The sequence below is a fragment of the Lepidochelys kempii genome, chromosome 18, assembly GCF_965140265.1.
Source record: "Lepidochelys kempii isolate rLepKem1 chromosome 18, rLepKem1.hap2, whole genome shotgun sequence".
In the NCBI taxonomy this organism is placed as follows: Eukaryota; Metazoa; Chordata; order Testudines; family Cheloniidae; genus Lepidochelys; species Lepidochelys kempii.
The window spans coordinates 3,281,312-3,304,737 of record NC_133273.1 but is presented as its reverse complement, the minus strand read 5'-3'; the positions used below and the strand labels follow the sequence as shown (position 1 = coordinate 3,304,737).

The 23,426-nt window shown below is 50.3% G+C and overlaps 1 protein-coding gene across 2 annotated transcripts in view; it reads left to right on the top strand.

The window, feature by feature from the left end:
* TRIM62 (tripartite motif containing 62) overlaps window positions 1-23,426 on the top strand; it is a 44,564-nt gene that overhangs the window by 13,176 nt on the left and 7,962 nt on the right. The window contains exons 2-4 of one of the 2 annotated variants that reach the window (XM_073316465.1): window positions 6,963-7,058; window positions 20,687-20,943; window positions 21,422-21,603. In XM_073316465.1, the coding sequence (XP_073172566.1) occupies window positions 6,963-7,058; window positions 20,687-20,943; window positions 21,422-21,603 (535 nt within the window). The remainder of the gene's footprint in view (window positions 1-6,962; window positions 7,059-20,686; window positions 20,944-21,421; window positions 21,604-23,426) is intronic. The other variant, XM_073316466.1, reaches the window with a different exon arrangement.

Below are 23,426 nucleotides of genomic sequence, written 5' to 3'. Positions count from 1 at the left end.
GCTCTAACAGCTAAGCCAGGGTGGTGCATTATTGCCCAAGCAGATGACGATGCGGCGTGCAGAGCCCTCCGGCGACCAAGGTGCCTGCACGTAGGGCCATGGTATGATACGTTATAGTTTCCTTTCAGCTTTTCTCCCGAGACCCCCGAATCCACAAGGTTGAGCATGTGGAAACCCTGTTCCTGGCTCTGGCGTTTGTCTCCCTGCTCTCACTGCCACACCTCTCAGTATCACAACAGTGCTATGCCAGAGAGTGTTAGCTGCAGGGATTAAGACAGGATGGTGCTTGCGATGAAGGCGTAGAGATTCCTGCAGCCTCAAACCCTCACTGTGTTCACTTGAGCCCAAGTCCCATCCTCAGCTCTCCTGGCACCTGTTCCGGCATGCAAACCACTCAGCAGCAGGTCCGTTCGTAGCCTGACACGGGAAATTCCCAACACACACTGGCTGCCCTCTGGGGCCATGAGCTTCTTTTCCCTGCCAGCTTGGGACTCCAGAACCCTGCCTTGTTGAGCCAGACATGCTAGCCTGATGCAACACAGACCCAGATCTGGTCCACGCCCCCAAAGCTGCAGACTTCAACTAAAAATTGCTCAGCAGGTAATTTCAGCATGTCATAGAATCATAGAATATCAGGGTTGGAAGGGACCTCAGGAGGTCATCTAGTCCAACCCCCTGCTCAAAGCAGGACCAATCCCCAACTAAATCATCCCAGCCAGGGCTTTGTCAAGCCTGACCTTAAAAATATCTAAGGAAGGAGATTCTACCACCTCCCTAGGTAACGCATTCCAGTGTTTCACCACCCTCCTAGTGAAAAAGTTTTTCCTAATATCCAACCTAAACCTCCCGCACTGCAACTTGAGACCATTACTCCTTGTTCTGTCATCTGCTACCACTGAGAACAGTCTAGATCCATCCTCTTTTGAACCCCCTTTCAGGTAGTTGAAAGCAGCTATCAAATCCCCTCTCATTCTTCTCTTCTGCAGACTAAACAATCCCAGTTCCCTCAGCCCCTCCTCATAAGTCATGTGTTCCAGTCCCCTCATCATTTTTGTTGCTCTCCACTGGACTCTTTCCAATTTTTCCACATCCTTCTTGTAGTGTGGGGCCCAAAACTGGACACAGTACTCCAGATGAGGCCTCACCAATGTCGAATAGAGGGGAACAATCACATCCCTCGATCTGCTGGCAATGCCCCTAAATATACAGCCCAAAATGCCATTGGCCTTCTTGGCAACAAGAGCACACTGTTGACTTATATCCAGCTTCTCGTCCACTGTAACCCCTAGGTCCTATTCTGCAGAACTGCTGCCGAGCCATTCGGTCCCTAGTCTGTAGCGGTGCATGGGATTCTTCCGTCCTAAGTGCAGGACTCTGCACTTGTCCTTGTTGAACCTCATCAGATTTCTTTTGGCCCAATCCTCTAATTTGTCTAGGTCCCTCTGTATCCTATCCCTACCCTCCAACATATCTACCTCTCCTCCCAGTTTAGTGTCATCTGCAAACTTGCTGAGGGTGCAATCCATATCCTCCAGATCATTAAAAAAGATATTGAACAAAACCGGCCCCAGGACCGACCCTTGGGGCACTCCACTTGATACCGGCTGCCAACTAGATATGGAGCCATTGATCACTACCCGTTGAGCCCAACAATCTAGCCAGCTTTCTATCCACTTTATCGTCCATTCATCCAGCCCATGCTTCTTTAACTTGCTGGCAAGAATACTGTGGGAGACGGTGTCAAAAGCTCTGCTAAAGTCAAGGAACAACACGTCCACTGCTTTCCCCTTATCCACAGAGCCAGTTATCTCATCATAGAAGGCAATTAGATTAGTCAGGCAGGACTTGCCCTTGGTGAATCCATGCTGAGTGTTCCCGATCACTTTCCTCTCCTCTAAGTGCTTCAGAAGTGATTCCTTGAGGACCTGCTCCATGATTTTTCCAGGGACTGAGGTGAGGCTGACTGGCCTGTAGTTCCCAGGATCCTCCTTCTTCCCTTTTTTGAAGATGGGCCCTACATTAGCCTTTTTCCAGTCGTCTGGGATATTTCCCGATTGCCATGAGTTTTCAAAGATAATGGCCAATGGCTCTGCCGTCACATCCACCAACTCCTTTAGCACTCTCGGATGCAGCGCATCTGGCCCCATGGACTTGTGCTCATCCAGCTTTTCTAAATAGTCCTGAACCATTTCTTTCTCCACAGAGTGCTGGTCACCTCCTCCCCATGCTCTCCTGGACTCCTTTCCCCCTCATGTTACTCTCCCAGGGGATCCTGCCCATCAGTTCCCTGAGGGAGTCAAAGTCTGCTTTTCTGAAGTCCAGGGTCTGTATTCTGCTGCTCTCCTTTCTTCCCTGTGTCAGGATCCTGAACTCGACCATCTCATGGTCACTGCCTCCCAGGTTCCCATCCACTTTTGCTTCCCCTACTAATTCTTCCCAGTTTGTGAGCAGCAGGTCAAGAAGAGCTCTGCCCCTAGTTGGTTCCTCCAGCACTTGCACCAGGAAAGTGTCCCCTACACTTTTCAAAAACTTCTTAGATTGTCTGTGCACCGCTCTATTGCTCTCCCAGGAGATATCAATGTGATTGAAGTCGCCCATGAGAACCAGGGCCTACAATCTAGTAACTTCCGTGAGTTGCTGGAAGAAAGCCTCGTCCACCTCATCCCCCTGGTCCGGTGGTCTATAGCAGACTCCCACCACGACATCACCCTTGTTGCTCATGCTTCTAAACTTAATCCAGAGACACTCAGGTTTTTCTGCAGTTTCATACCGGAGCTCTGAGCAGTCATACTGCTCTCTTACGTACAGTGCAACTCCCCCACCTTTTCTGCCCTGCCTGTCTTTCCTGAACAGTTTATATCCATCCATGACAGTCTCCAGTCATGTGAGTTATCCCACCAAGTCTCTGTTATTCCAATCACATCATAATTCCTTGACTGTGCCAGGACTTCCAGTTCTCCCTGCTTGTTTCCCAGGCTTCGCGCATTTGTGTATAGGCACTTGAGATAACTTGCTGTTTGTCCTGCTTTCTTAGTATGAGGCAGGAGCCGTCCCCTTTTGCGTTCTCCTGCTCGTGCTTCCTCCCGGTATCCCACGTCCCCACTTACCTCCGGGCTTTGGTCTCCTTCCCCCGGTGAACCTAGTTTGAAGCCCTCCTCACTAGGTTAGCCAGCCTGCTTGCGAAGATGCTCTCCCCTCTCTTCATTAGGTGGAGCCCGTCTCTTCCTAACACTCCTCCTTCTTGGAACACCATCCCATGGACAAAGAATCCAAAGCCTTCTCTCCGACACCACCTGTGTAGCCATTCGTTGACTTCCACGATTCAACGGTCTCTGCCCAGGCCTTTCCCTTCCACGGGGAGGATGGACGAGAACACCACTTGCGCCTCAAACTCCTTTATCCTTCTTCCCAGAGCCATGTAGTCTGCAGTGATCCACTCAAGGTCATTCTTGGCAGTATCATTGGTGGCCACGTGGAGAAGCAGGAAGGGGTAGCGATCCGAGGGCTTGATGAGTCTCGGCAGTCTCTCTGTCACATCGTGAATCCTAGCTCCTGGCAAGCAGCAGACTTCTCGGTTTTCCCGGTCAGGGGGGCAGATAGATGACAGGCTTGACAAAGCCATGGCTGGGATGATTTAGTTGGGGATTGGTCCTGCTTTGAGCAGGGGGTTGGACTAGATGACCTCCTGAGGTCCCTTCCAACCCTGATATTCTATGATTCTATGACTCAGTCCCCCTGAGGAGAGAGTCCCCGACCACCACCACCCACCGCCTCCTCTTGGGAGCGATGGTCGTGGAACCCCCATCCCTGGGACAGTGCATCTCATGCCTTCCAATCGGTGGAGTCTCCTTCTGCTCCCTTCCCTCGGATGTATCATCTGGTCCACTCTCCGCATTAGTACCTGTGGAGAGAACATGAAAATGGTTGCTTACCTGTATCTGCGTTGCCTGGTACATGGACGCTCCCCTTTCTTCTTTTGGAGGTCACGTGCTGCCAAATTTCTTCCCCATCCTCCTGTCCCCGCTGCGCAGCCTTCTCTGAATCTTCAGAACGTTGTGCCCTTAGAAGCATTTCCTGACGTCTGTCCAGGAAATCTTCCGTTTCTCTTATGCAACGCAGGGTCGATACCTGTTGCTCCAGACCTTGAACCTTCTCTTCCAATATGGAGACCAGCTTGCACTTTGTACAGACAAAGTCGCTTCTGTCCTGTGGAAGAAAGACAAACGTGGCACATCCAATGCAGGTCACAACAGCTGAACACTCCCCATCCATGTTACCTTCCTTCTACGAGCTTCCTCAGGAGTTGTAGTAACTACTCAGAGAAGCCGGCAAGATGTAAGCCTCAGTGGGCTCTCCCCGGACGAACTCCCAGGCAAACTCCCTCTGTTAGCTGCTCTGCTGGTCGCTGGTTCGCAGCTGACTGGCTTTTTATAACAGTCAGGCCCACTCAAGGCTCACCTGGAACAAAGCACACCCAATTTACACTTTTCAAACAAACAACCAATCAAGCACATGGTCAAACTGTCCCCAGAACAGACACTCAGATACTCACCAATACAGCCTCCCTAATGCAGCCCTTACCGTACCTCCTCTCAGGCAGATCCCAGGCAAACTCCTTCTGTTAGCCTCTCTGCTGTTCGCCACTCAGCTGGTTCGCATGTCAGGTGACAGTCCCAAGGGGGTCTCTTTGACCGAACCCGTCACACCCCTTTCCTGTGGGAGTTTTGCTAATGGCCCAGCTGCCCTTTAGCTAATGTATGGGGATGGGATTGGCTGCTGTCCTGGAACCCCAAAGTGTCACCTGACCTGGCTGTGGGAAGTGTGTCATTGACTGGAACTGACTGTGCAGAACAGGGGTCCCTTCAGGACAGCTGAGAGGTTAAGGCCAGGTCGATGTATACCTCTGCTTTAACCCAGGTGATACTGCCCCATGTCTCAGGGGAGCAGGGAGGCTAAATGCATCGATGCTTGGCAGGCACTTTGAGCTCCTCAGAGGAAGGGCATTGGGAAAGGGCAAAGTGTTATGAGATCTTTTTGATACAACCTTCATTCCCCCCTGCAGCTACAGGGAGATGTGCAAAAGCTGGGAAATCAGAGGCCTGTACGTTTGGTAGAGCGGGCCTGATTCTAGGGATCACTGCCTGGCTCTGCAGACTTACCAGCACTAGGAGGGCTTTGGGCATCCTGGGTGTGGTGTCCTGTGCTGGCTGGCGGCACCTTGCCATGGTCTGCTATGGCCAGACATAAGCACATTTCAGTTCTGGGGTCGTCTGAGCATCAGGGCTGGAGTAACCCGGGAAGTATTTGGACATAGAGTTGTTTGTATTAACTGTAAACTTTCTGATGGGAGTGTGTGTGTGTGTGTGGGGGGGATGTTGAGGGGTTGTGTATTCGTGGGGGTGGGGAAGTGTGTGTGTTAAGGGGGAACTTAGGGGTGTGTTTGGGGGGGGTCTGTATGGGAGGATATAGGGAGTATTGGGGTGGCAGCTCCTGGCCCCTGCACTTGTCTCTGTTCTGAACTCTGTCCCGACTGTGCCATCATACTCCGTTTCCCCAGGCCCCGGCCAAGTCTCCCCATTAGATGTTACAGAGCGGGCGTGAGTGATGGTGGCAGAGCGCACAGAGCTGAATTCCCTCCTGCACTGAATGGGGACCACACGCAGCCCAGTACTGACTGCCAGGCTGGAGGCCTGTCGCAGACAATACGGTCCCTTCTGTGACAAGTGCCTGAGCATCACATTGCAGCAGGTGGGGCCAGCCCAGGGTGGAGCAGCCCTCTCCTGGCTCGGATGGTGCTGTGGGGAGAGGGGCTAATGCCTTAATATCCTCGCTAGCCCTTTGGCTTCTCCCCTTTGGCACCGAGCACATCTGTTGGCTCCTCCAAAATCAAAAGCTGTAGTGGCTGAAATGGGCCAGATCCAGCCCGGGGGGTGCCCCTCCATCCTCACTGCAGCTTACTGCATCCTCACTGCCCCCAGGAGTGGTCTCTCCAGTGCATGGCGCTGTCTGCTGGGGAGAAGCGGGAGGTGCTCTGGCATCTGGGCTTGGCATGTCCTGCACTGATGCCTAGTGAGGGGGTCAGCTATGTGGCAGCCAGAGAGGGGTGCTTGTCATGGCTGCTTCTCCCTGAGTGCAGGATGGGTGGCTACTCCTCCATCATGCTCTGGCTGAGATTTCCATCGCTGCCATGGGGATCTGGACTGGACACAACATTCCCAGGGCCCGCGGGCTGCTTTGAAGATCACAGCCTGTCCAGCACTGGTGAGCCGAGTGTGCACAGGGTGGGTTGTGACGGACTGGATTGTGGGTGCCAGCATCACACACCCCAGCAATGGAGGCTCTTCCTCGCTCCCCCATGCATTCTCTCTGGCTCTAAATCTCCCATCCATAAACCTTTGCCCAGACAGTGGGTCACTCGGACGGGGTGAGGGTCCATCACATCAAGTTGGTCACCTGTGAGCCTGGAAATCTGAGCTTGTGGGGAGTGAGGGGATGGGCTAGGAGAGAGGACAGCTGTAAGCACAGCAAGGCAGTGTAATCTAGTGGTGTGAGCACTGGCCTGGCTGCCCAGAGCTCGTGGGTTCTAGCCTTGGCTCTGACGTGGCCTTGGACAAACTGCTTCCTCTCTGTAGGACAGGGCTCGTGATCCCTACTCAGCCCCAGGGGTGGTTGGGCAGAAGGCTGGCAAGCCTGTGCTGAGATCTGTCTGGGTAAAAGTCCCTCTGATTTATTAAAATGCTCTGGATCCAGATCAGCACCTGAACAGTCTCTGTGTCCCTTACTGCCGTGAAAGGTGCTCTGGGCAATGGCACCCGAGGTCACCTCTCTCCTGAGGCGCCCTGGGTCCTCTGCTTAGGTGCTGCATCATAGCTCAGAGAACCCACCCTGCTCGGAGCAATGAGGCTGGACGGCTCTGGCCCTGCTTGACTGCTCTTTGTCTGTCTCCTTGCCTTGTGTTTCAGAGAGAACTGAAGGAGCAGCTCCAGGCACTGCAGGACAGCGAGTGCGGCCACACTGAGGCCCTGCACCTGCTCAAACGCCAGCTAGCCGAGACCAAGGTAACTGACTCAGGTGCAGAGCCCCCACTGGTTGGGGGGTGGATCATGACCGCCCAGCTGTGGCCTGTGGAGATGAAGGTCTCAGTGAGCTTGGGTGTCTCAGACTGGGAGGAGCTGCAGTCCATGGATGGGGCGACAGACCTTTCACAGCCTCATTCTCCCCAACCCTCGCCGTATCCAATCCCCGTTGGCCTCCAGAAAAAAGCCCAGCTCCCTCCAAACCGGGAGGCTTGTGTAGCGGTGGCTGTGGTGTGTACTCCCAGGAACTGCAGACTAGAGGTTCTAGTCAATGGGATGGTGGTGCCTAAATACCTTTACCTGGTCCCTAGAGACCGAGCAGACCTGTTAGGTCCCATCGGCTGCCAGACTCAGGCCTGTTCCTATCGGACCATTTTCTCATGCTGCAGTTGCCTTGTTCCCGGTGTCCCAGCGGTAGGACCTTCCCTTGGGCCGGTGACGCCACAGCCCAGCGGGCCATGACAAATCTAGACAGCCACCTGCTGTGGTCGGGCATCACTGCCCCAGGCTGCCGTGGCCTGAGGTGTGCCCGGGCCGGGGGCAGCTCGGGAGGGCAGCCAGAGGTTTTGCATCAAGTGCGGACGCAGCAGAGGTTTGCTCTTCCCTGGCCTGCCTGGGCTCCTGGTGCCGTCTGTGCCTCGCAGTCCAGAGGAAAGCACCCTTGTTACCTCCCATTGAGCACCTCTCATGGATCCCTTTTGTGTGTTACAGGAGACCCTCGAGGCCCTGGCTGAGATCAGGGCCCCATGGTGCTAGGGGCTGCCCCAAAAAGCTTAGGCCAGCTCCACAATTCTAGTTTGGGTCCTACCTCTATCTGAAATCAGTAGAGGTGAGGAGCCTAAATGCTGGTGTGGCTCTGACTTTGCTGTGTAAGCAATTGAGGCAGACAGCGGGTGGGAGAAGGGGGGTGCTATGACCCCATGTACATATGGGGAGTCAAGGCCCGGAAAGATTAATGGCAGAGGATCATGTGCCCCCACCCAGCAGCTCCTCTTCTTCTCAGGGTGATGTCGTGGTGGGAGTCTGCTAGAGACCACCGGACCAGGGGGATGAGGTGGACGAGGCTTTCTTACGGCAACTAACAGAAGTTACTAGATCACAGGCCCTGGTTCTCATGGGAGACTTCAATCACCCTGATATCTGCTGGGAGAGCAATACAGCGGTGCACAGACAATCCAGGAAGTTTTTGGAAAGTGTAGGGGACGCTTTCCTGGTGCAAGTACTGGAGGAACCAACTAGGTGCAGAGCTCTTCTTAACCTGCTGCTCACAAACCGGGAAGAATTAGTAGGGGAAGCAAAAGTGGATGGGAACCTGGGAGGCAGTGACCATAAGATGGTCAAGTTCAGGATCCTGACACAAGGAAGAAAGGAGAGCAGCAGAATACAGACCCTGGACTTCAGAAAAGCAGACTTTGACTCCCTCAGGGAACTGATGGGCAGGATCCCCTGGGAGAGTAACATGAGGGGGAAAGGAGTGCAGGAGAGCTGGCTGTATTTTAAAGAATCCTTATTGAGGATACAGGGACAAACCATCCCGATGTGCAGAAAGAATAGTAAATATGGCAGGCGACCAGCTTGGCTTCACAGTGAAATCCTTGCTGATTTTAAACACAAAAAAGAAGCTTGCAAGAAGTGGAAGTTTGGACAAATGACCAGGGAAGAGTATAAAAATATTGCTCGGGCATGCAGGAGTGAAATCAGGAAGGAAAAAAATCACACCTGGAGTTGCAGCTAGCAAGAGATGTTAAGAGTAACAAGAAGGGTTTCTTCAGGTATGTTAGCAACAACAAGAAAGTCAAGAAAAGTGTGGGCCCCTTACTGAATGAGGGAGGCAACCTAGTGACAGAGGATGTGGAAAAAGCTAATGTACTCAATTAAATGTATTCAATGCTTTTTTTGCCTCTGATTTCACGAACAAGGTCAGCTCCCAGACTACTGCACTGAGCAGCACAGCATGGGGAGGAGGTGACCAGCCCTCTGTGGAGAAAGAAGTGGTTCGGGACTATTTAGAAAAGCTGGACAAGCACAAGTCCATGGGGCCGGATGCGCTGCATCCGAGACTGTTAAAGGAGTTGGCGGATGTGATTGCAGAGCCATTGGCCATTATCTTTGAAAACTCATGGCAATCGGGGGAGGTCCCAGAACACTGGAAAAAGGCTAATGTAGTGCCCATCTTTAAAAAAGGGAAGGAGGAGGATCCTGGGAAGTACAGGCCAGTCAGCCTCACCTCAGTGCCTGGAAAAATCATGGAGCAGGTCCTCAAGGAATCAATTCTGAAGCACTTAGAGGAGAGGAAAGTGATCAGGAACAGTCAGCATGGATTCACCAAGGGCAAGTCATGCCTGACTAATCTAATTGCCTTCTATGACGAGATTACTGGCTCTGTGGATGAGGGGAAAGCAGTGGACGTGTTGTTCCTTGACTTTAGCAAAGTTTTTGACACAGTCTCCCACAGTATTCTTGCCAGCAAATTAAAGAACTATGGGCTGGATGAATGGACTATAAGGTGGATAGAAAGCTGACTTAGATTGTCGGGCTCAACGGGTAGTGGTCAATGGCTCCATGTCTAGTTGGCAGCCGGTATCAAGTGGAGTGCCCCAAGGGTTGGTCCTGGGGCCGGTTTTGTTCAATATCTTCATAAATGATCTGGAGGATGGTGTGGATTGCACTCTCAGCAAATTTGCGGATGATACTAAACTGGGAGGAGTGGTAGATACGCTGGAGGGCAGGGATAGGATACAGAGGGACCTAGACAAATTGGAGGATTGGGCCAAAAGAAATCTGATGAGGTTCAATAAGGATAAGTGCAGGGTCCTGCACTTAGGACGGAAGAACCCAATGCACAGCTACAGACTAGGGACCGAATGGCTAGGCAGCAGTTCTGCAGAAAAGGACCTGGGGTGACAGTGGACGAGAAGCTGGATATGAGTCAGCAGTGTGCCCTTGTTGCCAAGAAGGCCAATGGCATTTTGGGATGTATAAGTAGGGGCATAGCGAGCAGATCGAGGGACGTGATCGTCGCCCTCTATTCAACATTGGTGAGGCCTCATCTGGAGTAGTGTGTCCAGTTTTGGGCCCCACACTATAAGAAGGATGTGGATAAATTGGAGAGAGTCCAGTGAAGGCCAACAAAAATGATTAGGGGTCTGGAACACATGACTTATGAGGAGAGGCTGAGGGAACTGGGATTGTTTAGTCTGCAGAAGAGAAGAATGAGGGGGGATTTGATAGCTGCTTTCAACTACCTGAGAGGTGGTTCCAGAGAGGATGGTTCTAGACTATTCTCAGTGGTAGAAGAGGACAGGACAAGGAGTAATGGTCTCAAGTTGCAGTGGGGGAGGTTTAGGTTGGATATTAGGAAAAACTTTTTCACTAGGAGGGTGGTGAAACACTGGAATGCGTTACCTAGGGAGGTGGTAGAATCTCCTTCCTTAGAAGTTTTTAAGGTCAGGCTTGACAAAGCCCTGGCTGGGATGGTTTAGTTGGGGATTGGTCCTGCTTTGAGCAGGGGGTTGGACTAGATGACCTCCTGAGGTCCCTTCCAACCCTGATATTCTATGATTCTATGAACTGTAAATTACCGTTAGATGATGGGAGGTCAGCAGAACTGGGATTGTTGCTGAGACAGGACAGTGTAATGTGCCATGATATTTTTTTTATACAAAGGCCTGCACCAGAGAGGAAATTAAAATGGAATGTGTGGTTTAAATCAGATCATTTGGAGATATTCTGAATTCAGAGAATTACGCCATCCAATATCCCATTTCAGATATTCAGTTTCCTTTGCTTAAAATTACCCTATCAAGATAAAAAAAATCATATTTAAAAAGATGATTTTTGCAGGGCTGCCCTAAAATGCCTCAGATTGTGGAAGCGGAAAGAACTGTAAACCTTGGATTTACTTTTCACTGATTGTACAATCTAGCCTTCACATTTTGTACTGCAAGGAGACTTGTCAATTTCATTTTGTTTCTAGTCAGTTTCATTTCTTGTTTCTGATCTTGTTTCCTTCCCTAAATTCCAGGACAGTTTGGTATTGCCAGACCCCTGCTTCCTAAAATCATGAGCCAGGCCCTAAAAATGCATGATAGACTTACAATTCCTGAAATGAAATAAACTATTAATAAATACTTATTATAAAATTGTAAACAATAATAAATAACACTGAGGTACTTTTTCTTTTGCTTTCTGTTTCTTGAACCTTTAGGGGTCCCCTTTTTAAGCTTTTCTAATAAACCAGGAGGACTAGAAACTTAGGGCTTGATCCCCAAAGGTACTTAGCCACCTAAGTCCAGTTTCTAGGTGCCACTCTGGGATCACAGAACTCCCCTTGGCTACCACCTAACTCTGTAGGGTAAACTCACTTACGTTTCTGCAGCAAAAGTTCCTTAGGTGCCAATGTTTCTGCCTCCAACCATGCACACTGCTGGACATCTAGGGGCTGATCTTCCATCCGAGCTCCAGAGAACTTCATGAACTGGGGGAAGATAGGCATTCGGCCACCCAACTCTTCTGAGGGGCCTGCTCTGGTAGGCATGCTCAGAGGCCGCCTAACTTCCGATAAGGTGGTGGAAGATGTCCCTTTAACCCAGTGGTTGGGGCACTTACCTGGGATGTGGGAGACCCTCAGTTCAAGTACTCTCTATGTCTAATGAGGAGAAGGGATTTAAACAGAGATCTGATCCCTTTCACGTGTGTGTGCAAACTATTGGACTATAAAGGAAGAGATAGGTATAGTTAGGAAGAGACAGGTGTTAGTTATGGGGGATTCGATCATTAGAAACACAGATAGCTGGGTTTGCGATGAGCAGGAGAACCGCAGGGTGACTTGCCTGCCTGGTGTGAAGGTTGCAGATCTCTCAAGACATCTAGATAGACTTCTGTGTAATGCTCGGGAGGAGCCGGTGGTTGTTGTACATGTAGGTACCAATGACATAGGGAAGGATAGGAGAGACGTCCTGGGGACCGAATTTAGGCTGGTGTAGGTAAGAGATTGAAGTCCAGGACCTCCATGGTAGCATTCTCTGAAATGCTTCCAGTTCCACGTGCAGGGCCAGGTGGAACTGCAGGGTCTCAATGCGTGAATGAGACGATGGTGTAGGGAGGAGGGGTTTAGATTTATTAGGAACTGGGTAGACTTTTGGGAAAGGGGGAACCTATACAGGAAGGATAGGCTCCACCTAAACCGAAATGGAACCAGATTGCTGGCACTTCACTTTAAAAAGGTCGTAGAACAGTTTTTAAACTAAGGGCTGCGGGAAAGCTGACAGGTGCGGAAGAGCATGTGGTTCGGACAGAAACACCTCTTAGGGGAGGATCGATTAATGGAGATTCTAGTAAGGAGGAGAGGATGAAAGATGATAAAATACAGGTAGGATCTGATGAGAAACAGTCAAATCATAGAATCATAGATGAAAAAGAGTCTCATTCAATTACATCATGTAATGGCAGACAGCAAAAAGTTTCCATTTTTTAAAGTGCTTGTACACAAATGCTAGAAGTTTAAATAATAAGATGGGTGAACTAGAGTGCGTTGTGTTAAAGGAGGATATTGACATAATAGGTATCACAGAAACCTGGTGAGTGAGGACAATCAACGGGACAATTATTCCAGGGTACAAAATATATCGGAAGGACAGAACAGGTCGTTGGGGGGGGGGGCGCGGGGGGAGTGGCACTATCTGTGAAAGAAAATGTAGAATCAAATGAAATAAAAATCTTAAATGAATCCACATGTTCCACAGAATCTCTATAGATAGTAATGCCATGCTCTAATAATAAGAATATAGCAGTAGAGATATGTTACTGACCACCCTGACCAGGATGGTGATAATGACTGTGAAATGCTCAGGGAGATTAGAGAGGCTATTAAAATAAAAAACCTCAATAATAATGGGGGATTTCAACTATCCCATATTGACTGGGTACATGTCACCTCAGGATGGGATGAAGAGATAAAGTTTCTTGACACCTTAAATGACTGCTTCTTGGAGCAGCTAGTCTTCGAACCCACAAGAGGAGAGGCAATTCTTGATTTTGTTCAATATCTTCATTAATAATCTGGAGGATGGCGTGGATTGCACCCTCAGCAAGTTTGCAGATGACACTAAACTGGAAGGAGAGGTAGATACACTGGAGGGTAGGGATAGGATACAGAGGAACGTAGACACATTAGAGGATTGGGCCAAAAGAAATCTGATGAGGTTCAACAAGGACAAGTGCAGAGTCCTGCACTTAGGATGGAAGAATCCCATGCCCTGCTACAGACTACGGACCGAATGGCTAGGCAGCAGTTCTGCAGAAAAGGACCTAGGGGTTACAGTGGACGAGAAGCTGGATATGAGTCAACAGTGTGCCCTTGTTACCAAGAAGGCTAACAGCATTTTGAGCTGTATAAGTAGGAGCATTGCCAGCAGATCGAGGGACGTGATCATTTCCCTCTATCTGGCATTGGTGATGCCTCATCTGGAGTCCTGTGTCCAGTTTTGGGCCCCACTCTACAAGAAGGATGTGGACAAATTGGAGAGAGTCCAGCAGAGGGCAACAAAAATGATGAGGGGACTGGAACACATGAGTTATGAGGAGAGGCTGAGGGAACTGGGATTGTTTAGTCTGTGGAAGAGAAGAATGAGGGGGGATTTGATAACTGCTTTCAACTACCTGAAAGGGGGTTCCAAAGAGGATGGATCTAGACTGTTCTCAGTGGTAGCAGATGACAGAACGAGGAGTAATGGTCTCAAGTTGCAGTGGGGGAAGTTTAGGTTGGATATTAGGAAAAACTTTTTCACTAGGAGGGTGGTGAAGCAATGGAATGGGTTACCTAGGGAGGTGGTGGAATCTCCTTCCTTTGAGGTTTTTAAGGTCAGGCTTGACAAAGCCCTGGCTGGGATGATTTAGATGAGGCTTGGTCCTGCTTTGAGCAGGGGGTTGGACTAGATGACCTCCTGAGGTCCCTTCCAACCCTGATATTCTATGATTTAGGCCTAAGTGGAGAACAGGATCTGGTTCAAGTGGTGAATATAGCTGGACAGCTTGGTAATAGTGACTGTAACATAATTAAATTTAAAATCCTTGTGGCGGTAAAAACACCAGAGCAGCACAGCACTGTAGCATTTAATTTCAGAAAGGGGAGCTACACAAAAATGAGGAAGCTAGTTAAACAGAAATTAAAAGGTATGGCACCAAAAGTGAAATCCCTGAAAGCTGCATGGAAAATTTTTAAACACACCATGATAGAGGCTCAACTTAAGTGTATACCCCAAATTAAAAAAACATAGAGAACCAAAAAAGTGCCACCATGGCTAAACAACAAAGTAAAAGAAACAGTGAGAGGCAAAAAGGCATCCTTTAAAAGTGGAAGTTAAATCCTAGTGAGGAAAATAGAAAGGAGCATAAACACTGGCAAATGAAGTGTAAAAATACAATTAGGAAGGCCAAAAAAGAATTTGAAGGACAGCTAGCCAAAGACTCAGAAAGTAATAGCAAATTTTTTTGAAGTACATCAGAAGCAGGAAGCCTGCTAAACAGTTAGTGGGGCCACTGGACGATCGAGATGTTTTAGCAGGACGCTCAAGGATGATAACGCCATTTTGGAGAAACTAAATGAATTCTTTGCATCGGCCTTCACAGCTGAAGATGTGAGGGAGATTCCCAAACCCGAGCCATTCTTTTTAGATGACAAATCTGAGGAACTGTCCCGGACTGAGGTGTCATTAGAGAAGGTTTTGGAACAAATTGATAAACTAAACTGTAATAAGTCACCAGGACCAGATGGCATTCACCCAAGAGTTCTGAAGGAACTCAAATGTGAAATTGCAGAACTGCAAACTGTAGTCTGTAACCTATCATTTAAATCAGCTTCTGTACCCGATGACTGGAGGGTAGCTAATGTGATGCCAATTTTTAAAAAGGACTCCAGAGGCGATGCCGGCAATTACAGGCTGGTAAACCTGACTTCAGTGCCGGGCAAACTGGTTGAAACTATAGTAAAGAACAAAATTGTCAGACACATAGCTGAACATAATTTGTTGGTGAAGAGTCAGTATGGTTTTGGAAAGGGCAATGATGCCTCACCAATCTACTAGAATTCTTTGAGGGGGTCAACAAGCATGTTGTCAAGAGTGATCCAGTGGATATAGTATACTTGGTCTTTCAGAAAGCCTTTGACAAGGTCCCTCACCAAGGGCTCTTAGGCAAAGGAAGCTGTCATGGGATAAGAGGGAAAGTCCTCTCATGGATCGGTAGCTGGTGAAAAGATAGGAAACAAAGGGTATTAATAAATGGTCAGTTTTTAGAATGTAGAGAGGTAAATAGTGGTGTCCCCAGGGGTCTATACTGGGCCCAGTCCTATTCAACATATTCATAAATGATCTGGAAAAAGGGGTAAACAGTGAGGTGGCAAAATTTTCAGATGATACAAAACTTCTCAAGATAGTTAAGTCCCAGGCAGACTGCGAAGAGCTGCAAAAGGATTCCTCAAAACTGGGTGACTGGGCAACAAAATGGCAGATTAAATTCAATGTTGATAAATGCAAAGTAATGCACATTGGAAAACATAATCCCAACTATACGTATAAAATGATGGGGTCTAAGTTAGCTGTTACCACTCAGAAAGAGATCTTGGAGTCATTGTGGAGAGTTCTCTGAAAACATCCACTCAATGTGCAGCAGCAGTCAAAAAAGCAAACAGAACATTGGGAATCATTAAGAAAGGGATAAATAGTAAGACAGAAAATACCATATTGCCTCTATATAAATCCATGGTATGCCCACATCTTGAATACTGTGTGCAGATGTGGTCGTCCCATCTTAAAAATGACATATTGCAATTGGAAAAGGTTCAGAAAAGGGCAACAAAAATTATTAGGGGTATGGAACGGCTGCAATATGAGGAGAGATTAATAAGACTGGGACTTTTCATCTTGGAAAAGAGATGACTGGAGGATATGATAGAGGTCTATAAAATCATAACTGGTGTAGAGAAAGAAAATCATCCTTCTTGTTGTGTGGGGCCCAAAACTGGACACACTACTCCAGATGAGGCCTCACCAATGTCGAATAGAGGGGAACGATCACGTCCCTCGATCTGCTGGCAATGCCCCATACATCCCAAAATGCCATTGGGCTTCTTGGCAACATAGGGAAATGTTATTTACTCCTTCTCATGACACAAGAACTAGGGGTCACCAAATGAAATTAATATGCGGTAGGTTTAAAACAAACAAAAGGAAGTATTTTTTCACACAATGCACCATCCACCTGTGGAACTCCTTGCCAGAGGATGTTGTGAAGGCTAAGGCTATAACAGGGTTAAAAAAAAACTAGGTAAGTTCATGGAGGGTAGGTCCATCAATTACTATTAGCCAGGATGAGCAGGGAGGGTGTCCCTAGCCTCTGTTTGCCAGAAGCTGGGAATTGGCAATGGGATGGATCACTTGATGGTTACCTGTTCCTTCTGGAGCACCTGGCATTGGCCACTGTTGGCAGACAGGGTACTGGGCTAGATGGACCTTTGGTCTGACCCAGTACGGCCATTCTTATGTTCTTAAAGTGATTTTTGACACAGTCCCACAGGACGCTCTCTTAAGAAAACTAGGGAATTGTGGCCGAGATGAGATTAGGCCACTATAAGGTGGGTGCACAGCTGGTTGAAAGAACGTACTCAAAGAGCTGTTATCAATGGTTTGCTATTAAACCGTGGAGAGGGGCACATATAGTGGGCTCCTGCAAGGGTCAGTCCTTAGTCTGGTACTATGCAATATTTTCATTAATGACCTGGTTAATGGAGCAGAGAGTATGCTTATAAAATTTGGAGATGACACCAAGCTGGGAGCAATTGCAAGCACTTTGGAGGACAGGATTAGAATTCAAAATGACCTTGACAAAGTGATGAGTTGATCTGAAATCAACAAGATGAAATTTAATAAAGATAAGTGCAAAGTACTGCATTTAGGAAAGAAAAATCAAATGTACAACTACAAAATGTGGAATAACTGGCACGGTGGTTGTACTGATGGAAAGGATTTGGGGATTAGAGTGGATCACAAATTGAATATGAGTCAACAGTGTGATGCTGTTGTGAAAAGGCTGATATCATTGTGGGCTGTATTTACAGATGTGAAGATATTGAAGGGAGTCCAGAGGAGAGCAACAAAAATGAGAAATGGTTTAGAAAACCTGACCTATGAGGAAAAGTTAAAAAAAGAACTGGGATCGTTTAGTCTTGAGGAAAGATGACAGAGGGGGGACCTGATAACAGTCACCAAATATGTTAAGGGCTGTTATAAAGAGGATGGGGTTCAATTGTTCTCCATGTCCACTGAAAGTAGGACAAAAAGTGATGATCTTAATCTGCAGCAAGGGAGAGTCAGGTTAGATATTAGGGAAAACTTTCTGAGTATAAAGAAAAGGAGGACCTGTAGCACCTTAGAGACTAACAAATTTATTTGAACATAAGCTTTCGTGAGCTACAGCTCACTTCATCGGTTGCATCCGAAGAAGTGAGCTGTAGCTCACGAAAGCTTATGCTCAAATAAATTGGTTAGTCTCTAAGGTGCCACAGGTACTCCTTTTCTTTTTGCGAATACAGACTAACACGGCTGTTACTCTGAAACCTTTCTAAGTATATTGGTAGTTAAATGCTGGAACAGGCTTCCCAGAGAGGTTATGGAATCCCCGTCATTGGAGGTTTTTAAGAGCAGGTTGGATAAACCCCTCTCAAGGATGGTCTAGGTTTACTTGGTCCTGTCTCAGTGTAGGTTGCTGGACTAGATGACTTCTCAAGGTCCCTTCCAGCCTGACATTTCTATTATTCTCACTCTTTTTCTGGCCCAAATAATACTAAATTATTCAATTAAACTGGAACTACTTCAACAGGAGAAGTTGAGGGAGACCCCACTCAGAATAGCCCCTAGCCCTCATTGAAAGGTGGCAGATCCCTGTTCAGATTCCTTCTCCCCGAGAGGGGACATGACCCAAGCATCTCCCACAGCCTGAGCGAGTACCTGAACCACTGGGCTAAAGCCTATAGGGTGGGCCTCTCTTTTTTCCTCCTCCTCCTCCATCTGTTTTGTGTGATCTAGGCAGCCTCTGAAACGCCTGCCAGACTGAGCCCTGCGTGCAAGTTAGGTAGAGGAATGACTGTGTTGCCCCAGTTTGTGGATCACAGTCTAGGACACCTGGCTCTCTCCGTTCACTGTATAGGGAGCCTAAGCAGCAGATTCAGTGTTATGGATCCCAGTATTGTTCCTGAGATTTTCTAGGCACCTTTAAAACTTTGGCGCCATGATGTTTGGCATCACAGTGCCCAAGACCTTTGTGGATCCAGCCTTCCTTACTTCCTTTAAATGAAAGCTGAGAGTCTCACTTAGTCACATGATTGCAGGAGCTTTAAGAAAACCTGCAAGTATCACTGGACTTGCAATAAAATTACAAGAGTTGGCCATGCTGAAAAAGCCGTTTGTTTTCATTGAAATTAAAAATAAAACATAGCCCTATTCCTAGTCAGAATTATGTCTCCTAAGAGCCCTTTTCTATTACATCAAAATGTTGGGCCTGAATTAACAGGAACAGCCTCACTTGAAAACCATGCTGTACCTGAAAACGTTGTGCCCTGTGCTTACAAGTCACATGGTCGGCCCATCCCGTCTCAAAACTCCTTTGCTGAGATGCTTACAAGAGCTTGGCAGTAGTTAGGCAACTAGGTCCACAGCCCAATGTGCTGGCCAGTATTGTCTCGTCCATCTGCTGTCTCTTGTCTCGGACTTGGACTGTGAGCTCCGGGGAGCAGGGGCCATCTCTTTGTTCTGTGTTTGTGCAGCACTAGAGCCATGGGGTCCTGGCCAGGTGCTCTCACAATACCAGTAATAAATCACCAGAATTCCTACATCTGATAGCACGCTGGGCCAGATTTTCCAAAGAGCCCCAAGCAAGATTTCCAAGGGCTCAGCCCTTACAGCTGGGGCCAGATGTTCCAAAGACCTCAGCTCCCATTGGATGAGGTCCGAGTTTGCACAAGCACTTTGCTTCCAGCAGCCCCCGTTCTGACACTTATGGCTGGGCTGGCAAAAGTGCCCTGCACCCAGCATGCCGAGTCCCTGAGCATCCTAAGTGGAAACAGCTCTTTGGAAAACGTGTGGGTGTATAGTCAGTTCCCCTCTTTCTCTTTTATAGTCAGTTTCACTGCTTCTCCTGGGTGTCCTCAGTAAGTCACTCCACCCATCCCCCCCCAGTCTGCAAGGATCTTTTGACAGTGATAGGGGAGAGAACATTTTTTTTTAAACAATGGGGAAATGTGATTGCACAAGGGGAGGGAGGCAAACACACCTGACCCTCCCATTTTAAACCAACTAGATTTCAAGCTGACTGTGTCCCTTGGGAAAAAAATCTCATTAACAGGGTTTGCAGTAGCAGTGTGATTCTGAAATAGTGGATTCTGGAGCAAAGTGTCACATGGGTGTTGGAGGCAGGCTGAGGTTGCTCTCAGGGGTGAGGACAGCATGATTCCACAGGAGGGAGGAGTGGAGTGGTGTGTGGTGAAGGGAAGTAAGCTGGGAGTTAAGGGCAGCGAAGGTGCTGTTAAATAGCCTTAACGTTCTTTCCACAGGCGAGCAACTGGGAGGGAGGGGGAAGGTCAGCGGTGCTGGGTGCTGTAGGGAGGAGAGACTGAGTCAACTGTGGGGTGAGGTGCCAGGGGCTCCCCAGCTGTAACACTGACCAGCCTTGCAGAGTGACTAGGCGTAGTGCCATGAAGACGCAGGGCGCAGCGTCAGTGCCTGGCACTGCCAGAGAGCAAGGCTGGGTGCTATAGTGAGGGCGTAATGGCCAGAGCAGGGAGGTGTGTGGGGAGCCCAGGGCTGGAATACTTCTGGGGATACAGGTCTGGAGAAGGGGTCTCAGCAAACCTGTAGAGATGATTCATAGATTCCACTCCAGGAGAGCTCGGTAATTGTTGAGTCTGAGCTACTGGGCAGTTCCTGGAGCCGAACTTTCAGAACCCAGCCAGTCTGCAGAGCACGTCTCGAATTTGGAATGAGAGAGATGAGCCCTGAAAATAGAGTGGAAGGGCTGCACGTCTGGAGCCAGGGGCCCTGGCAGAGCTGGGTGTGGGGAGCTCAGGGCCGGGCGGGCTGTGGGGGAGGCGTGGGGGGCAGTGGCAGAGCTGGGTGTGGGGAGCTCAGGGCCGGGCGGGCTGTGGGTCAGGCGTGGGGGGCTCTGGCAGAGCGGGGTGTGGGGAGCTCAGGGCCGGGCGGGCTGTGGGTCAGGCGTGGGGGGCTCTGGCAGAGCTGGGTGTGGGGAGCTCAGGGCCGGGCGGGCTGTGGGTCAGGCGTGGGGGGCTCTGGCAGAGCGGGGTGTGGGGAGCTCAGGGCCGGGCGGGCTGTGGGGGAGGCGTGGGGGGCTCTGGCAGAGCGGGGTGTGGGGAGCTCAGGGCCGGGCGGGCTGTGGGTCAGGCGTGGGGGGCTCTGGCAGAGCGGGGTGTGGGGAGCTCAGGGCCGGGCGGGCTGTGGGTCAGGCGTGGGGGGCTCTGGCAGAGTGGGGTGGTGCTGTCGGGAAGGAATGAGGGTGGTGTGTGGCTCTGTTGTGACTCTTCTCTGCTTGTCTGTCCTGTGCAGTCCTCTGCCAAGAGCCTGCGAGCCACCATTGGGGAGGCCTTTGAGCGGCTGCACCGGCTCCTGCGTGAGCGCCAGAAGGCCATGCTGGAGGAGCTGGAGGCCGACACCGCCAGGACTCTGACCGACATCGAGCAGAAGATCCAGCGCTACAGCCAGCAGCTGCGCAAAGTGCAGGAGGGCAGCCAGATCCTGCAGGAGCGGCTGGCTGAGATGGACAGGCATGCCTTCCTGGCTGGCATCGCCTCGCTCTCGGAGAGGTACTGGGGGAGGGGGGCATCACCTGGCTCTCAGAGGGGTGCATATGGCCTTTGCAGCCCAGCACTGTCTCAGTGCATCTCCCTGGACAACAGCTTTTCCCTTTCGTCAGCACCCAGCCCAGACTGGCCCAGCCCAGGACAAAGCCCTTCCTGTTATGGCTCCCTCCCATCCATTCCTAGTCCCTGATCATCCTGAAGGCCTGCTTAGCCCCACCCCCACGGAAGGGTTTAGTAGGTGAGGACAGGACCTTTCTAGTCCAGAGCAGCTCCCCAAACCCACCCTGGCACCAACGGGACACTGCCAGGGTGTGCATACCGACTGGCCTCACTCAGCGCTCCCATGGTGTATGCACCCCAGGGCCCACGTGGCTGTGACCCAAGAGGCAGTGCCCTATGCTCCTTCCAGAGCTCCTGCCTCTAGGCCAGGCCCTCACTCAATTGACCCCCTACCCCTGTAACCTCTCCCCTTCCTCACCAGCAAACCCCACATTGCAGTAGGGGAACTGCAAGGGCTCCGTGCTAACCAGCTTGACTCTCCAACCAGGCTCAAGGGAAAGATCCATGAAACAAACCTCACGTATGAAGACTTTCCTACCTCCAAATACATGGGCCCCCTGCAGTACACGATCTGGAAATCGCTCTTCCAGGACATCCATCCAGGTATGGTTCCCCAGCCCAGGGAGAGCAGCCTGCCCCTCTAACATACTACAGGCCTTTCCTGGCATAATGTGGCAGCCGGGGCCTCTGGCATGATTATCAGAAGTGCTGAGCATCCACAAGTCTACTGGTCTGGGGGCGGTGACGCTCATCCTCCCTGCAAATCCTGCCGTGTGGGGAGAGTCGCCTTAGCTAGGTAAATACAGGCTGCTGGGCCCAGCCTTTGTGATAGGAGGGATTAAACTGCAGACAGATGGCCGCGGTGGCCTCCTCAGGGCATTGTGGTCTGACGCCGGCAGGAAAACCCTGCACGTAGGGCCAGATTCTGAACTGGAAGTCACAGGGCTGCAGAAAGAAAAGGAGTACTTGTGGCACCTTAGAGACTAACCAATTTATTTGAGCATAAGCTTTCGTGAGCTACAGCTCACTTCATCGGATGCATTCAGGGCTGCAGGACTCAGCACGTCAGCTGGGGACGAGCAGCAGCAGACTGTATGTGACATGCCAGTGCCTGCTGGGCAGCAGTGCCTGGGATCCAGCACCTGGCATGTCCATGATGGACCTCTGTCAAAGGGGCCCCAGCTGTGTGGTTTGATGTTTCTCCTGTTCTAAGGCTCTGCGGGAGTGCAAGTGGCAGACTGGTGAGGGGACAGAATCCTTTGCCTCCAGGTCACTGGTTCAAATGCCGCCCCCTCCAGTAGTTGCATGTGGCTGCTCCGTGACCCAGGCAAAATCCGAATGGGCAGAAGGCTGAGCACCGAGGCAGCAAAGCACCCATTGACTGCAGTGGGGGTGAGAGTGCCTTGGGGAGAACACCCTGTGTCTGGGGGGTCCTGAGATCCTGCAGGGACGGGGCCCAGAGCCTATGCACCACCCTCCCCTTCCCTCCCCCCTCCCCGCCCAACCACTGCTGCTGTTCCCCCAGCCAGGGCCATGCATGCCCCAGTGTGCAGCCCAGACACCAGCTCCTGTTCCTGGGAGAAGGGAGAACGCATCAGAGGCTGACAAAGGCCCTTTCCGCAGGGCTGCTCCCACTGCTATGGTAACGGGAGCTTGGGGGTCTGCAGTGCAAGGATACGGCCCCAGATGGAGCTGGCCTGGAGACAGGCTGGGGAGTGGGGGGTTAATCCAGGGAGGTGGGGGTTAATTCCATTTCTAGCTGGGTTTCTCGTCACTGAGCTCAGTGTCTGATACAGACATTCACAACCCATGTTTATTAATTAGCCGATCCATCCCCTGGGGCATGGAGTGTTCTGCTGAGACACAGTGACCTGTAAGAGAGCTTGCTCCCGGCCTGCTGGCCTTTCTGCTCTTGTTTATTCGGGCCCCACCCTCTGTCCTGCCTGGGCATAAGGTCTGCCGAGTACAATTACACTTGCCTGGATGCGGCTAAAACTGCTCTGTGCCACCTCTGCCATTGTTCTTTGCACTCAGCACAGCAGCAGCCCCACTTGAGCTGTCACGCTGCTGCGGCCCCAGTGGGCACAAGCTCCTTTGATGGGCTGGCAGGATCTGGGTTGTAAAGAGCCAGGCTCCGAGTGGTGCCCGCCCATTGTGCCTGGGGGTTTCCCTTTTAGACCAGGTTTTCTCCCCCTGCCCCCTCCCCCATCCACAAAATAAGTCAGATTGGCCTCGGAATTGGTAGGTTAGACCTGGTGCCATGGTCAAATTTGTCTACAAATTTTGAAGTGACTTGGACAAGGGCTTCCTGAGTTATGACTGTCTAATCATGGAGGCATTCCACACCATTCCAAAAGCGCCTGTGGGGGGTGGAGTTTACCACTCTGCAGCAAAACCAAAAGAAAGGAGAGGGATGAAATCACCAT